Below are 17,086 nucleotides of genomic sequence, written 5' to 3'. Positions count from 1 at the left end.
TGCTTTTCGGGTGTTATCTTCACCCCGAGGGCTGCCCTGACACTTCCTGTAGCACCAAGCCCACCTCCCCACCCGAGCTAGATACCTCAGGCATCCTACGCTCAGCTTTATTAAGGACGTACTATGTGAAATGATGCACATACTTGTGCATAAGTGCTGGAACTGTGCCCAATGTGCAAAATGTTGTTTGCTGTGTGATAAGCACCGTCTTAATGCATCTTTACCTGGACACTTGTTGGTGTATATATTCAGTGCTAATGATATGAAGACAAATAAGCCAAGCCCCTCCTCTTGAAGAATTTAGCAGGGGGGAAAGACATAGGACCAGGTAATGTCAGTACAAATCAGCATGTGATAGAACATAGAGTGCACATTTTGTTGTAGGAAATACTAAGGAGCTATACCTAGCCTGATATGGGGATTCAGGGAGGTTTCTGGAGACATGATGTATGAGCTTATGCTTATGCTATTCTCCAGATGAAAAAGAGTGGGAGGAAATTCTAGGTGGAGTGGAGAGTGTGAGCAAGGGTGAGGACATGTCAAGAAGTAGGGTATACGGGTCAGTGTCACCAAGGCATAACGTAAGAAGCAAGGATTGGTGGAAGATGGGCTTAGAGGCAGGATCACGTTTGGCAGGATCTTACCCGTCATTCCTAAGGTTTGGGCTTTATTCTCTGGGTGCCAGTCTCCCGTGGGAAGGTGTTCAGCCAGGGAATGATGTGATCAGATCTGCTGTTGAGTTAGATCGCTGTGGCAGCACTGTGGAGGGGGGAGCGAGGGCACAAAGACTGGTTAGATTTTAAAAATAGTCCTATTAAAACCTGTATCAAGATTATGTCAGTAGGAGTAAGAGCAGGGTGTGGAGGCTGGCAATATGTAGAAGACTAAACTTAGTAGCTAATTGGATACAGAACAGGAAAGCAGAATGAAGGGGCTAGAATGCCAGGTTTCCGACAAGAGTAGCTGGGTGAATGTATGTTTCAGGATGTTAGGAGGGGAGCAGGCTGGCAGAGGAGAGATGCTCAGTTCAGCTTTGGATATTCTGGTTTCAAAGTATTTATGGGACATTCAGCTGGAGCCCTGGTACCTGACATCACCAGCAGAGTCTGGAGCAGCACCCCAGATAAAACGTATTCATGTGTCTGCTGGAAAACGTGGGATTATGCACCCTAAATAACTTAAATAAAAACAGGATAGCCTTATGTTAGTTCAAGTTAGGTTTCAATGTCCAATGTGCTACAAAAGCCTTTATTTTCAGAGAAGTTTGGCCTTGGAATTAAGAATGAGGGATTTGGGAACTGGATTATATTCATAATCTTTCATAGTCTGTGACGATAATTAATGCCAGAAAAATCTCTATAACACCAACATCTAGTTCTTAACTAAGAAGAGAAGACAAAAAAAAAAAAAAAAAAAGAAATAAGGGTACAATAACTCTGCATCTTGCCACGGAGATTTTCCTAATGTTCTATAGTGAATTTTAAGGACGTAGGGAAAGAAGGTGCTTGTAGCATGTTCTAGAGTAGAGGATGGTAAAAGATTGGGTAAAAATTTATAGCAGTGGTTATAGGAGAGTGGGAGAAGCAGCCTACATATTTTAAAGAATCATTGAGTAAATCAATTAATAAAGAAGGAATAAACTAAACAAAAGTTCATTCCCTTTACCCCATATAACCTGGGAGATCTTCCTCTTGAGATTATTTTCTGTACCCTTTGTCCTCTCCATTTCCTCCCACCAAGGTAAGAGTCATCCAAATCACCAGCCTGTCTCTTCTAGAATGTAAAACTATTTCCCAACAGGGTAAGAAATTAGGGATATGACATGGTGAGAACATAGATTCTGGAGTCAGAAATTCTGGGTAAATCGCTTCTTAACTGTATAGTGGCCACCTGGCCCTGGGCCAACCTCTTTAAATCCCTGGTTCCTCATCTGTAACATGTGGAATCATTTTCATTCACCAAATATTTATGTAATGCTTTCTGTGTGCAAGCACTTGGTACAGCCTGAGGATATTAAGATGAGCAAGACAGATACTGTCACTGTCTTCATAGAGCTTAATGCTGGTGGGGACACAGGCATTGAAGAGAAAACTAAGGAAATCACTAGTTGATTTTAGCTGGGACAAATGTTACCAAAGGAAAGTACCACGGACAATTAAACCATACAACTGTAGGACCTAACTCAATCCTAGGAGAGAAGTAAGAATGATGACAATAATAATAATAATAGCTATTATTATTATTTATGGCATTTGGGGGAACTTTGATTTCATAAATAAATGTAAACAGGGACACCCGGGTGGCTCAGTCAGTTAAGCGTCTAACTCTTCATTTTGGCTCAGGTCATGCTTTCATAGTTTGTGAATTTGAGCCCCACGTCTGGCTCCGCACTGTCTTCCTTTCTCTCTACCTCTCCCCTGCTTGTGCTCAATCTCTCTCTTTCCCTGCCCCCCCCCCCCCGCCCCGATCAAAGTAAAGAAATAAACATTAAAAATAAGTAAATATATAAACTAACAAATAAATGTAAAGAATTCAGCACCGTGCCTACACATAAAAAGTCCTCAATGAATGTTAACTTTTATTATTGTTGTTGTTGTTGCTGCTAAAAAAAAGTAACATAAACTTTTCTTTTAACTGTCAGACCTATACGACCAGGTTTGCTCACGTGAACACTGGCTGCATTGCAAGCAGCTCCTGAGTCAACTCCTTTGTTTCTTGAGTCCTTGTCATATGCCAGATGTTCTCTCCCTTCCTACCACCTGGATTGCCTCTATCACTTCTTTCTTCATTTTAATAAAAGTAATGCATGGGCACACCTAATAAAATCTTGTGAAACACCGGTTTCTTCCCTAATCCATCTTGTCCTTCTTTCTGAAAGCAAACACTTTTGAATCTTTTAACTGTTTCTTCTGAAATTTACTCGTCTGACATCATCTACCAGGAGCTAATGCGGAGTCCACAGACTCAGGGCTCAGTCCCACAAGACTGGTCCCCTCCCCATTTGAGACTCCAATCACAAGTCCAGGTTGTCACCCACGCTTCTGACCTGACTGACTGTAAATCAGGGGCTCCCGCGATCTCTGCCTTGGGTTTGCTAATTTTCTGGAATGGCTCATAGAACCTAGGAAAGTGCTTTATGTACTACTAACAATTTATTACAGAGGACGTTTCACAGAATACAAATGAACAGCCAGATGAAGAGACACATACGGCAAGGTCTGGGAGTATCCCAAGCATAGGAGTTTCTGTCCCATGGAGTTTGGGGTATGCCACCTTCCCATCATGTAGATACGGCATTCTTGTTCACCAACCTGGATTCTCTCTGAACTCCATACTTTAGGGATTTTCATGGAGGCTTAATTTCATGGACATGGTTGATTCAAGTTATTGACCATTGGTGCTTAATTTAGCCTCCAGCTCCTCTTCCCTCCGCAGATATAGGGGTGGGGATGGCGACGCTGAAAATTCCAACTCTCTAACCAGGTGGTTGGTTTCCCTGGTCACCAGTTTCCATCCTGTGGTTATTTAAGGCTCTCCAAAAATCTCCTCATTACCATGAACTCAGTCGTGGTTGAAAGAGGCTTGTTATTAGTAACAAAAGCCCCTCTTTTCACATTTCACCTCTCATCACTAAGGAAATTCCAAGGATTTTAGAGCTCTTCTTGCCAGGCACTAGAAAAAGACCAAATATATATTTCTTATTATATTTTCTTACACAGTACCACCCACCTCCTTTGTTGTTGTTGGTGTAAGTTCCTGGAAGATCACTCTGAGTGGGTGATAAAATATTTTCAACTTACAAGTCTGAAAATGCCTTTCCTTTCATATTTGACGGAGGATTTCCCTAGGTATAAAATTCAAGGTCATTGTATTGCTACTGAGAATTCTTGAGTTATTTTGATTCCTGGTGTTTTGTATGTGTATCCCTCTTCCTACTGTTTGCTCAGAAACCTTATAGAATTTCCTCCCCTCCACGGTTTCCTCTTTTGGAACTCCTATTTTTGGAATCATGTGTTTTTTGGGTTTGTTCTCTAATATTTTTGTATCTTTTCTTTGTTTTCTTTCTTTCTTTCTTTCTTTCTTTCTTTCTTTCTTTCCTGCTTTATCTTTCTCTCTTTCTTTTTTTCTTTCTCTCTTTTTTTCATTTACTCCTCTTGATCTTTCAAGCCTTACATTGAGTCATTTATTTTTGTTAACATGTTTTTATTTTTCAAGAACTATTTTTTTGGCTTTATGAATTTTTTTCTGTTGATGTTGTTTTGTGGATCCAGTATTTTATCTCTCTGAGACTGGTAAGGATTTTTTTTTTCTTTTTTTCTTTCTTTTAAATGTTTATTCATTTATTTTGAGAGAGAGAGAGAGAGAGAGAGACAATAAGGGTGAGTGGGGGAGGCACAGAGAGATGGGGGAGAGAGAATCCCAAGTGGGTGCTGCACTGTCAGTGCAGAGTTTGAAAGGGGGCTCAATCTCCAGAGCTGTGAGATTGCAACTTGAGTCAAAATCAAGATTCAGACACTTAACTGACTGAGCCACCCAGGTGCCCTACAGAAAATTTTTTCTTGAAGCTTCTTCTCTTTAAATAGTCTCTTTTTCCCTAAAGTTTCTTTTATCTACTTGTTCTGCTCTCTCTTTCATGTTAGAAGCTTTCCTCAGAAATATAGTAACCCTTTAACCTTACCAAAAACTAAGTGAAGGGCCGAGCATGAGTGATATTTGCCCACTTAAACTTCAAGGTAGGGTGATCTAACCAGGCATTTTGTTAGGGGAAACAGTAAGTAAGTATATTTGGAGACTTCCTCTTGGGATGGGTCAGGTTTCTCAGTCTTTAAAATTCTTCTAATTCTCTTCCTGAATAATGTTATCTAATTTAGCAAATTGAAATACAGGGTGCCCTAGTAAATTCAAAGTTCGGATAAACAACAAATACTTAAAAAATATAAGATTGTCCCATTCAATATTTGAGACATACTTACACACTAAAAACCATTTTTGATACTATTAGTATATTTAAACTTCAAATTTAAATTGAGCTCCTGTCCTGTATTTATCTGGTAATTTTATTTCTGAAGGGTAAATTCATTGCTGACAGCATTTAGAGAACCAGGTGGGAGCAATGACCTTGCTGGATGCATCCATGGTGGAGGGGAATGATCTCAACAAAATTTCATTCATGTAATCCCCTTCAACCAGGTTTTTCAAAACCTCTACTAAAAATCATCTGCCTTACCCTCTCTGGGAATAAATGCCCCATCTTTTACTGGAATAGAGGAAGGAGAGTTGCCCATCCGTGGTGGGGGACTCAGAATCTGAGGCATCCTTAACAAATTCCTACCAATTTTCCCTACATTAGCCACCACAACTTTACCAGTTCCTGAGGTACCTGGTGCTCCCAGGGGTGGAATCTTCTGAGTATTCTGCCGTGTAGATAGGGTTGATTTGTGGCTCTCTTATTGCCAGATTAGGACTTGGCTTTCCTTAGGCTTGGGAAATCAGCCACTACTTTTGCATCAACCGTCCCAACTTCCAGCATTAAGCCATGCTCTAGCCTCCTGTTTTCCTATCCTTATGGGTTCATGTCTTAAACAAACAAACTAAGTTTGGCTTAGGTAAGATATAGGGAATAAAACAGACGCATGTATTCGTTGTTCCTTTATCTGAAAGCTATTTGTATCCCATCTTAACATACTTGCTCTAAAGCTCTTACTCTCTGACTTCAAAAGTAGAAACAGGGAGACCAGTTAAAGCTGTTGCTTTAGTCAGGCAGGAGGTAAGGTGGCTTGAAATAAGGTTTGGAAGATGCAGTACAGGTTCAATGAATATGGATCTTCCTTTTGGGGACTTTGCATCTGCATAGTGAGATGATTCCTAAACTTAGATTTTACATTTACATTTACATGTACATTACATTTACATTATTATGTAGTAGAGTAGAGTAGAATATAACTGTGTAGTATAGTGAGAACTATTTCAGTTCTTGCTCAGATATAAAGTGTGTGACTTTTCCCATTCACAGGGATTGCCTCTAGATCAACTCTAGGGTTCATTACAACTTTAAATTTCTTTTATTGCGGGAAATAGGCAAAAATGCAGAGATGAAACTAGATTTAACCTTTTGGGAAAAAAAATGGAAGTCAATGATTAAAAGCATTGCCAGCTTGAGAACAATGAGGGTATAGTTGTTCATCGCTATAGACCAAGGGTCTGATTGTTTCTTCATGAGATTTAATCTGTTTGACCGTGAATGGCAGAAAGCATTAGGGTCTGAAGTCGTTTATTTTTATTACTAGTTGAATTAGCTATCCATCAATGAATTGAATTAATCGAATGGAAAAATAACATTGTTTTATCAAACAAAAGAGCCTAGGCATAGCAGAGGCAATATTTGTAGGTCAGAAGGGTGCATCAGTTGGCTTTCTTAGGACTCACTGGTTTGCATTTACTTTCCTAGATTTGTACTCTGCTGAAGTGTAAAACACCAGACTTACGCACTTGTGGTGATGCGGTTGAATCTGCTTCCACCGGGTTTGAAATGTTTTCCCTCAGTGGCACTTTTGGAACCCAACATGTCTTCCCTGAGGTGTTGCTGAGTGACAGTCAGCTTGCACCTGGGGAATTTCAGGTAAGAATCTTTGCTGAATATTGACAATTCATTTCATGTAAGAGGGAGCACTTTTTGAGTATGAAACCGACTCAAGTGTTTACAAATATCACAAAAATCTCCATTTGGAAAGGATAAAATTGTTCTTAGGAATCAGGAAGCGCACTGAGCACGTTGAATTTTTTGTCTGGAAATTCTTACTATAATAATTAGCGTCCTTGAGAATAGTATATATATGTATATACATAATATATATATGTATATACATATATATATTATGTACATAATATATATTATGTATATACATATATATATTATGTACATAATATATGTATATATGTATATACATAATATATATATGTATATACATATATACATATATTATGTACATAATATATATATGTATATACATATATATTATGTACATAATATATATATGTATATATATTATGTATACATATATACATATATATATTATGGAGACTACTGGGAGGAGGCTGGCTGTTTCGGATCCCCTGAGTAGGAAGAAGACTCCAGAAGGGTTTTAGGACCAGTCCCACCAGAGGGAACCCCTTCACATCAAGAGCAGTGATAGCCTAGCAAAATTAAAGGGAATTCCTTTCATTGTTGTGTAAAGACCTTTTGTGATCACAGGAGGAAAAAGAAGGAAGGAAAAGCTAAGGAGAGAGAATCTGATGGTAGCTGAAATCGTCAAGAAACAAAACACTTTTTTTTTTTTTAAAGACCGGAAATAGTTCCTTACTGTATAAGCTCTGCCCAGCCACATTCTTCCCCTGGCTTTCCTGCAGGTTCTGCTCTTACTCTGTATTCCTTGTAGGAACAGCTACTGTGGGGCATTGGGTCAATGAACATGTTGGGGGGCTGTGGTGAGCGAGTGACAGGGTTGACGGAGGCTCAGCTCAACCCCCTCAGTCAGTCCCTTCTGTCCACTTGGAAGAGCCTATTTTGTCTGAGAACATTAGATTTCCCAAACCCATTGCTTTATGCTTGTTTCCTCATGGAATGCTTCCTCAAATAAGTCAATTATAAGATATTGATTATAGCCATTTCAATAATAAATGAATCCATGCCAATTCCACACCTCCAATTTTTCCCGTGATCTGTACCATTTCAAAATTTCTGACAGAAGGTAGCCATTATTTTTACTGTTTCTTCATCCAGTTGCACTGAATTTTAAAAGTGTGTGGTGGGGTTGTAGAACTTCCAGGGAGACCCGGTTAACTTCTCTGTGCTTTCAATAGGTGTTAAGTGATGGACGCTTGTTTAGCGTGAAGCCGCCATCTGGACCTGTCTTGACCGTAACTCTGTTTGGGAGGTTGTATGAGAAGGACTGGATATTAAAGGCTTCATCAGACCTTAGGGCACAAGCACCGGGAGTAATGCTCGTAGTTATAGCACTGACTGTGTGCTCATTCAGTTGGTAAAATAGTTCTATTTCCCTTTTTATTTTGCATGATTTAAAAAATGATGGGTGACAACAGAAGCATGGATGTGGGCTTTTGATAAGAGTGGTCATGGTCTTTTGTACAAGTGAATACAATTATTTATACATATATATTTCTCTGTTTTTAGACGCATACACACACACACACGGACACCAGATAATAGAAGCCAGATACACAGTGACATAATTTTGAAAGGTAAAAATCCATAAAATGAAAATAACAATTATACCTACATTTTAGGGATTTTTGGTGAGGAAAAAAAAATACACTTAAAGTCCTTAGACCAGTTACTGGATCATGGAAAGGACTGCACGTGTGCTAACTATCACAACTGTGAATGGCTGTCACAGGAGAACCATGCACGATATATTGACTGCTAAAACTGTATCACTCTAATTGTCTAAAGTGCAAACATTTTCCAATGGTTCAGTCACCCTGCATATTTCAGTTAGAAAATCAGTGAATTCGGGGTGCCTGGGTGGCTTAGTCGGTTAAGCATCTGACTTGAGCTCAGGTCATGATCTCAAAGTCCATGAGTTCAAGCCCCGTTACTGCACTCTGTGCTGACAGCTCAGAGCCTGGAGCCTGCTTCAGATTCTGTGTCTCCCTCTCTCTCCCTGCCCCTTCCCCACTCATGCTCTGTCTCAGAGCGTGTCTCTCAATGAATTCAACATCAGCTAATTGGCTTTGGCTTGGTACCTAGCAATGAGGTATTCTAGAAGGCAGCTGGGCTTCCACCTAGGAACTTGTTAGAAGGCCTTCATGTTTTTTGTGGTTTTCAGTGTCTCTTTAGTGTTTTGTCTACCTTGTCAGCCTATAAGTATAGTAATAAGGAGGCTCTAAGACATTTACCACATCTGGCCTGTGATCTATTTTTGCATAGCCCGTTAGCTAAGAAAGGGTTTTATGTTTCTAAATGGTTGAAAAAGAGGAAGAATCCCAAGAAGAAGATTTTGTGATACATGAAAATGATCTGAAGTTCAAATTTTAGTCTTAATACCTAAAGTTTTATTGAACACAGCTACGTTTGTTTAAGTATTGCTGATGACTGTTTTTAATTAAAAAAAAATTTTTTTTTAACGTTTATTTATTTTTGAGACAGAGAGAGACAGAGCATGAATGGGGGAGGGGCAGAGAGAGAGGGAGACACAGAATCGGAAGCAGGCTCCAGGCTCTGAGCCATCAACCCAGAGCCCGACGCGGGGCTCGAACTCACGGACCGCAAGATTGTGACCTGAGCTGAAGTCGGACGCTTAACCGACTGAGCCACCCAGGCGACCCTGCTGATGACTGTTTTTATGCTATGGTGACAAAGTTGGGTACTTATGACACAGAAAAGCTGTTATGGCCAGTTATGGCCAGTTATGGCCAGAAAAGCTGCAAATATTTACTGCTTGGCCCTTTCCACAAAAAGTTTGTTAACTCCTGCTCTGAAGTATTAAATAACTACAGATGTTAGTATTAAAAGCCTTTAAAGAAATTCAGTGGGCAAATTGCCTGTGTCTTTCATAAAAAGAGAAATAGAATATCTTTATTTGCTTTGTATTATATACCATCACACACACACATGTGCAAAGATTACCTTGATTAACGTATGGCCAAATGTGCTAAGTAGATTAATACCCCAAATAAGATCATTTTTATAAACATGGTTCATGTCCATTCACTGTAAGATACCACATCACAAAGCCTTTTGATGGATTTGGTATGTTCTCAAATTCCTGGGAGAAAGCACATTAGTTTTTATTTTCAAATTTTTCCTGAAGATCAACTAAGAACTATTCATATGAATACACTATCTGGTATTTTAACTTCAGCAAACCCACCAGCTTGTCTTAGAATGATTTTTCTTAAAATTAAACATTACAGGCAATGAATTTACTTTTTTAAAAATCGTATTTACAACATCCATACCCAGATCTGATTACTTTTTCGCTGTGCATTTCTTTAACACATACGTACGTATTTTACAATAGTTTTGATGTGCTTTTTAACTGTGACTTTTTTTCTTCTGCGTAAAACATTTGTAATGCTCTTTTAATACAAACAACCCAATTCCAAAAAAGACCAATGCTCAAATATATGTTCCTTAATCTCTTTATACCTGGATCAATTTGAATGGTCCTGTCTATGGCCATACCACCCTGAACGCACCTCCTCTGAATGGTCCAGAGAGCAATTTTTGATACTTCCTCATTTAAAGATATCATTTGTTATCAACTTCATGATGATGATGATGTAACCACTTCCTCTCTCACTGTAGTAGCCTTTTTCCAAGCTGGTCCCCAGTGATTCCCACCCAGGCTCCATGGAGAAATTCTCCACGATTAATTGTTTTGTTGTTACTGATTCTTATATTAATTTTTATATGGCTTCTGAGCCTTGTCACTTATAATAAATATGAATTCATTCTTACTTGTGTTATAACATATCTGTTATTCAGCTCTGCTTAAGTGTTCTATTGATTTTACTTATTTGGTCTTTTAGTTTTTTTTATTGAAACAATCTATTTCAGGTCTCCTATAGGTTGAATTATGTCCCCCCTCAAGTTCACATATTGAAGTCTGAATTCCATGCCTCAGAATGTGATTGCATTTGAAGATAAAGTCTTTTAAGAGGTAAAATGATGGCATTAGGGTGGGCCCTAATCCAATATGACTGGTATTCTTATAAGAAGAGAAGATTAGGACATAGACACTATGGAAACTATGTGAAACTATGTGAAGACGCAAAGGAAGATGGCCATCTACAAGCCAAGGAGAAAGGCCCTCAGAAGAAATCAACCCTGTTGACAGTTTGATTTGGATTTCTGGCCTCCCGAATCTTGAGAAAATAAATTTCTGTTGTTTAAACTAATCTGTGGTACTTTATAATGGCAGCCCTAGAAAACCGGTACAAATTCTAATCCCCTCTCCTCTCCATTTCTACCATAAACTGAAGCTTAAACAGAATGGTTACCTAGTTAAGAAGATCCAGCTAGCCTGGTTCCGTGAGACTCAACTAGATACTCTCAGAGAAGCATTGCTGATGAATTGATGCTGAAACCATCAGACCATCTGGATGCTGGGAAAGCAGAAAGTCACACGGATGAAATCATGTAATTGATCTGTCCTTAAATATTCTTTTTTAGTAACAAAAGAATCTGTTGATACAACTTAGTGAAACAAAGGACATCGTTTAAGTCAAAAACATCTCTCAACCGGTAGACTATCCACATAGCCCTGAGATCAGCCCCACACTATACGAAGCATGCCCTTCTGCAAAGGAGAGCATGATCCATACCAGTAATATATCATTTTGAAATAAACATTTTTGTGGTAGATACTTTAAAAAAAAATACTATCTCATCCAATAATATTTGAGTAAAATTCATCTTATACTTTTGGGTGATATTAACTACCTTTTAAAAAGGGCCCATTAGAAAATAACCCCCTATGTATTTGGGGACCGCAATCATCATGGCAAGCCTCAATACTTCATACAATTTTAATTTAAAGAAGAAAATAGTTGTAACAGTGTTAAGTTTAAAATATTGAAGCCTTCATTAAACCCTAAGGGCTTCTTTGCTATTCTATTTTGGCAAATATATCACATATCCATTGTAGCACAGCAAATTACTGGTAATGTAACAGCTTAAAACAGCAAACATTTATTATCTGACACAGTTTCTAGGAGTCAGGATCTGGGAATGGCTTAAATGGGTTTTCTGGCTTAAGGTCTCCCTTAACGTTGTAATAAACCTGTCCCCGGGGTTACAATCATCTTAAGTTCCTCTGGGCCTGAAGACTCCACTGCTAAGATCACTTACATGGTTGTTGATGGTCCTCAGCTCCTTGCTGGAAGCTGGCTGTGGCCTTTTTCCTTATGCATGGGCTACCTGAAATTTTTCACAAAAAAGCAACTGGCGTCTCCAAGAGTGAGTGATGAGATAGACAAATATATCTATCTATATCTGTATCTATATCTATATCTACATCTATATCTATATCTATCTATATCATTGATATCTATATCATCTATATCTATATCTATCTATATCCATATCACGTGTATCTATATCATCTATATCTATATCTATATATAGAAGGGTGTGGATATTTCAGTCTTTTATAGCCTAATTTTGGAAGTGACGTCACTTCTGCCATATGCTATTTGTCACACAGACCAACAGTGGTACAATGTGGGAGAGAATCACACAAAGATAAGAATATCAAGAGACAAGGATCTTTGCAGACCAATTGGGATGCTGGCTATTACGATAAGTATGTATTTATATTTATACGTATTTCTATATAATTTTAAAACATAGGACGGTTTCCTTTTCTTTTTGCTATATATGTAATATGTCTTTCAAAATATACTCCCAATATTTACATATGAAAAGTATTGTGCCAAAGGACTTTCTACAATTATTTTCTATGCTAAAGATTAAATAATTTAATGATTTCTGCTCTTGGTAAAATTTAAATTGGTTGGATTAACTCATTTGTGGTGGCTTCATCTTCTCCTGATACACACCTGTGACTTTTACAGTCACTTCTTAGAAGTCTACTTTATAAAAGAATACACATTAAAAAAGTAACATAGAATAGGAGTGCCTGGGTGGCTCAGTCGGTTGGGCGTCCGACTTTGGCTCAGGTCATGATCACGTGGTTCATGAGTTCGAGCCCCGAATTGGGCTCTGTGCTGATGGCTCAGAGCCTGGAGCCTGCTTCGGATTCTGTGTCTTCCTCTCTCTGCTCCTCCCCCACTCATGCGCGCGCTCTCTCTCTCTCTCTCTCTCTCTGTCTCTCAAAAATAAACAAAGCTTAAAAAACAAGTAACATAGAATAAACAGCATAAGTTCCAGAATCATTAATTCATGAAATGACACTACTAGGAAAAAGGGTCTTAAGAACATCAACATATTAACTGTTTTTTTTTCTTTTTGAATCAGCAAGGATGTTTTTCTACTAATCTATAAAAATATAAAACAAATGGAAAATAACAATTGAAGTGTTCTGAATATGGCAACAATCAACTAGAAAGTCATTATCAATGTCAAAAGCTGCACTGAAATCTATCACTTGGCTCTTACATCGAAAATTAACCTTGCATTCCCCACATTCTTCCAATTCTCTATTCTGGATATCTTGAGTGTATTCCAAATGCATTACCTTAATTTTGCTTTTGTAATCACCGAGTCTTGGATGGGGAAAATACCTATATCCACGGGTAATACTGTAGCATGCTGCCATAATCGATAAGTTTAGTGTTTTAAGTACAGACACTACAAAACCAAATTTCTTTCACTCTGCTATACTTTTTCTTTATCGTGTGTATTAGGATAGGCTAGCTTGTGGCGTAGTAACAAATAAAACCAAAAATCTCCTGGCTAAATAAGATGAAAATTCATTTCTCACTCAAAGTCTACTCCAGGGCAGCTAGCCTCTGTGTCAAAGCTCAGAACCTCAGGCTTTTTCATTATGTGTTGTTTCCTTATTACCAATGCTCCCATAATTTCTGGAGCATGACAGAAGAATATGGAGAAATTGCACACTGTCTTTTAAATGCTTTCATCTAGAAGCGACCGGGTGGCTCAGTTGGTTGGGCATCTGACCCCAGCTCAGGTCATGATCTTGTGCTTTGTGAGTTTGAGCCCCACATTGGGCTCTGTGCTGTTAGTGTGGAGCCCACTTCAGATCTTCTGTCCCCCCTACCCTGCCCTTCCCCTGCTATGTGTGCTCTTTCTCTCTCTCAAAAATGAATAAACATTTTTAAAAAAGGTTTTCATATAGTGATACTTGTCATTCCCATTCGTATTTTCTTGGCCAAAGCAAGTCCTATGGACTTGCCAAATTGAAATGCACAGAAAGCATAATTTCCCTGTGTGTCCAGGAAAGGGAAGGGATTCATAAATATTGGTTAGCACTAGTAATATCTATCTTTTAATGAAAGTCTTCAAAGGCATGCATCTTACGTTCTTTTTCCACTTCCATTTATTTCCACCCAATAAATGTCTGCCATGAGTCACCAGCACTGCTATTTATCATTTATTTTCCAATGTATAGTGAGACTATAATCCTTGCCTCCTACCCCATACTTTGTTGACAGCCTCATGTGCCTGCCAGTTGCAAACCAAGATGACCACTTCCTTCAGACTTTACTTGCCCTTCCCATTAATCTGAAGGCAACTTCGCCTGTGTCTTCTTACCCAGAGTATGCAAAGACATCACTAATGTCTTACATATAGTGTTTCATAGTTTACAAAACATTTTCAGATACATTTTCTATTATTTCACAAAGTAGGTACTTTTTTTTTCTTCTTCCATTTTTTACCTTAGAGAGCAAAGTGTTGTTTTCTGCTCTTCTTACTTAGGTGTATCAGATCCTCAAAGGGGAATCTTTTAATTTTATGTCCAATGCTTTTTCTAGTATTACAGGTTACTAATGGTTTCTTACACACTAGACTGTGGCTTTCTGAAAGACTCAGTGTTAATCTTGTTGATTCAAATGCTGGATACTGATTATTTGCTTAGTGAGCTGGACACTGATTATTTGCTTAGGATTATTATTATATTTTTAAGAATATTTTTTTTAATTTTTTAATGTTTACTTACTTTTGAGAGAGAGAGAGAGAGAGAGAGAGAGAGAGAGAGCAGGAGAGGGACAAGGAGAGAGGGAGAGAGAGAATCCCAAGCAGGTTCCATGCTGTCAGCATAGAACCTGATGTGGGTTCAAATTCACGAATTGTGAGATCATGACCTGAGTCAAAATCAAGAGTTGGAAGCTTAACCAACTAAGCCACCCAGGCACCCCTTTGCTTAGTGATTATTAAAGCCAGCTTTTAATTGCATCCTTACCTTTACAGGAAAGATATGCCACATTCTACATAGTCTCATAGCTTTAATAGCTCAGACTTTGACAGAATGCAGGATGAGAGCTAAGGTGAAAGTACACGATTAATATTAAAGCATATATATCTCCTGGAACAAAGATTGAACTTAGTTGGTCATTTTTGTTGACGTGGCATGGAGAATAAAAATTTGCCTTGAAAAATTAGGAGAAGATTATCAAAATGAAGAGTGGGAATTTTTCAGTCTTGAGAGGTAAGTTTAGAAGCATCAGTGACTATGTGTTAACAGTAGAGTGAGCTCTTTTAATCTTTCTATTTTGAAATTAGTTGCATATGGTGGTCTAGCCACAGAAATATGGCAAGAGCTCTTATCAGTGTTAGCAGCTATTCAGCTATCAATACCTTCTAGAAACTTTGAACTCCTGCCAAGGCAAATAAGGCCCACCTGTCAGTATGGTGGTAGATTACCTAATAAAAAGTTAATGTTTGGGCAATGTGCTTTGTAGACATGTTTATTGGATAAACTTTGAATTGAGTTGTGAAAATATTAGTAAAACAAAATACTCTTTTAACAGATTGCAATGTTGACTTAACTGAAATTCATTGTGAACCAGCTGATTTTTTTCTTTCTGTCTATGATAAAATTTCATCTTGTTCTATCAAAGACAATTACTGAGGGTTTATTTGCTGTTGCAATATGAATAAAAATTGATTGAAAAGCCTGCCTGCCACTGTGTACCTAGTTATAGGAAAGTAGTTGTTCTAGAGGTAGATTATGAAAGCACTATGGCAAAAAAATAAAATAAAATCTAAACACTGAAATTATTCCTTAAGTACATATATAATTTAATTTTAACTGAAATAAAGATGTGAGCATTATCTTCAGAGACTGTTGATAAAAATATATTACAATGATGTTATTAAGACAATTACAAATACTATTTTGAAAATGTTCTGATACTACTATTTAGTTTGTTATAACTTCACCTTGCTTAGCTTGTAATTAATAAGATTCCCCAACCCACCGATCCATAGATGGATGTTAGCTGAAATTTTCATTAAGGTAGTAATTATCTCAGTTTTCCCTATCCAGCTATTTGGAGGGTATTGGGAATAAACCAGAGAGATTTCATGTAATGCCTTTTGCCCAGTGACTGGTCTAAGTTCAGTAAGTTTTTTCCCCTCCCTTTCTCTTCTCTTCCTCTTTCTCTCTTTTTCCTCCTCCTCCTATGTTCCCTCCTCTTCTTTCTCTTCCTCCTAAACCACTGCTCTTTACCCTTCTCATCCTCCTTATAATTTCTCTTTATTACTATTGACATGAACAAAGCATTGGCTGTGCCCACACGAGCAGTATGTTCAGGTTCTGTCTTCAAGATCCTAAAATGTGAGAAAAGGTTCTGAGCAGCACACTGTGGGGGAATTCACTATTTTAAATTGCTGCCCTAGTTTATTCCTCCTCTCGCCTCCAATGGAGAAAACAAACAAAAAAGGTGAAAGAGATGAAGTTACTTTATACTGGGTCTCTCCATTCTGGGGCCCTGAGGAGTAGAGATCTGGTATAAAAACCCAAAGGCTGCCTTCTATAGGTTCAAGTGAATATAATATCTGGCTCAGAGATTCAAGTTCAATAAGAAACTAACATCAAGGTGACATGTCTTAGGATAGGTTCAAAAAGAGAAAATATCCTTCCTAAAATATATAAGCTGAATGCCCCTTACATTCCATTCTTCTCTTTGTAGTGGCCAAAGAATAGATATACAGACAATCCTCTAAAACTCATGAAAATATTCAGAGTTTATGGCATCAGGATGATTTTATTTATCTGTCAACCTATTTTATGAAAGCGGTTTTAAGAGATTTCTGAGACTTGCTAGCATTTGGTCTATCCTCAGGACTCCGAACTGAACACAGTTTTTGAAGCATCACTTGCTATTTAGCCTCCTTATTATTAGTTTCCAGAACTATTACTTACTGGGTTTCTAGACCCCAGATGCTGTACTAGGCCCTTAAGATATAAATGCTTCAGGGGTACCTGGGTGGCTCAGTAGGTTAAATGTGGGACTTCGGCTCAGGTCATGATCTCCCAGTTCACAAGTGGTTCACGAGTTCGAGTCACACGTGGGGCTCTGTGCTGACAGCTCAGAGTCTGGAGCTTGCTTTCTATTGTGTGTCTCCCTTTCTCTCTCT

General features: G+C 38.3%; 1 protein-coding gene across 7 annotated transcripts in view; it reads left to right on the top strand.

Annotated features, from left to right (window-relative positions):
• The window catches only part of VNN1 (vanin 1), a 94,351-nt gene that overhangs the window by 58,414 nt on the left and 18,851 nt on the right, over positions 1-17,086 (top strand). For 5 of the 7 annotated variants that reach the window (XM_058735306.1, XM_058735305.1, XM_058735304.1 and 2 more), the window contains 2 exons: positions 6,449-6,619; positions 7,861-8,039. In XM_058735306.1, coding sequence (XP_058591289.1) covers positions 6,449-6,619; positions 7,861-8,039 — 350 coding nt within the window. Of the gene's footprint in view, positions 1-6,448; positions 6,620-7,860; positions 8,040-10,579; positions 10,921-17,086 lie in introns of those variants that run through there. The other 2 variants (XM_058735309.1, XM_058735310.1) reach the window with 2 other exon arrangements.

The sequence above is a fragment of the Neofelis nebulosa genome, chromosome 6, assembly GCF_028018385.1.
Source record: "Neofelis nebulosa isolate mNeoNeb1 chromosome 6, mNeoNeb1.pri, whole genome shotgun sequence".
Lineage (NCBI taxonomy): Eukaryota > Metazoa > Chordata > Mammalia > Carnivora > Felidae > Neofelis > Neofelis nebulosa.
Note: the sequence above shows the minus strand (reverse complement) of the source record. Positions and strands in the feature narration are given on the sequence as shown.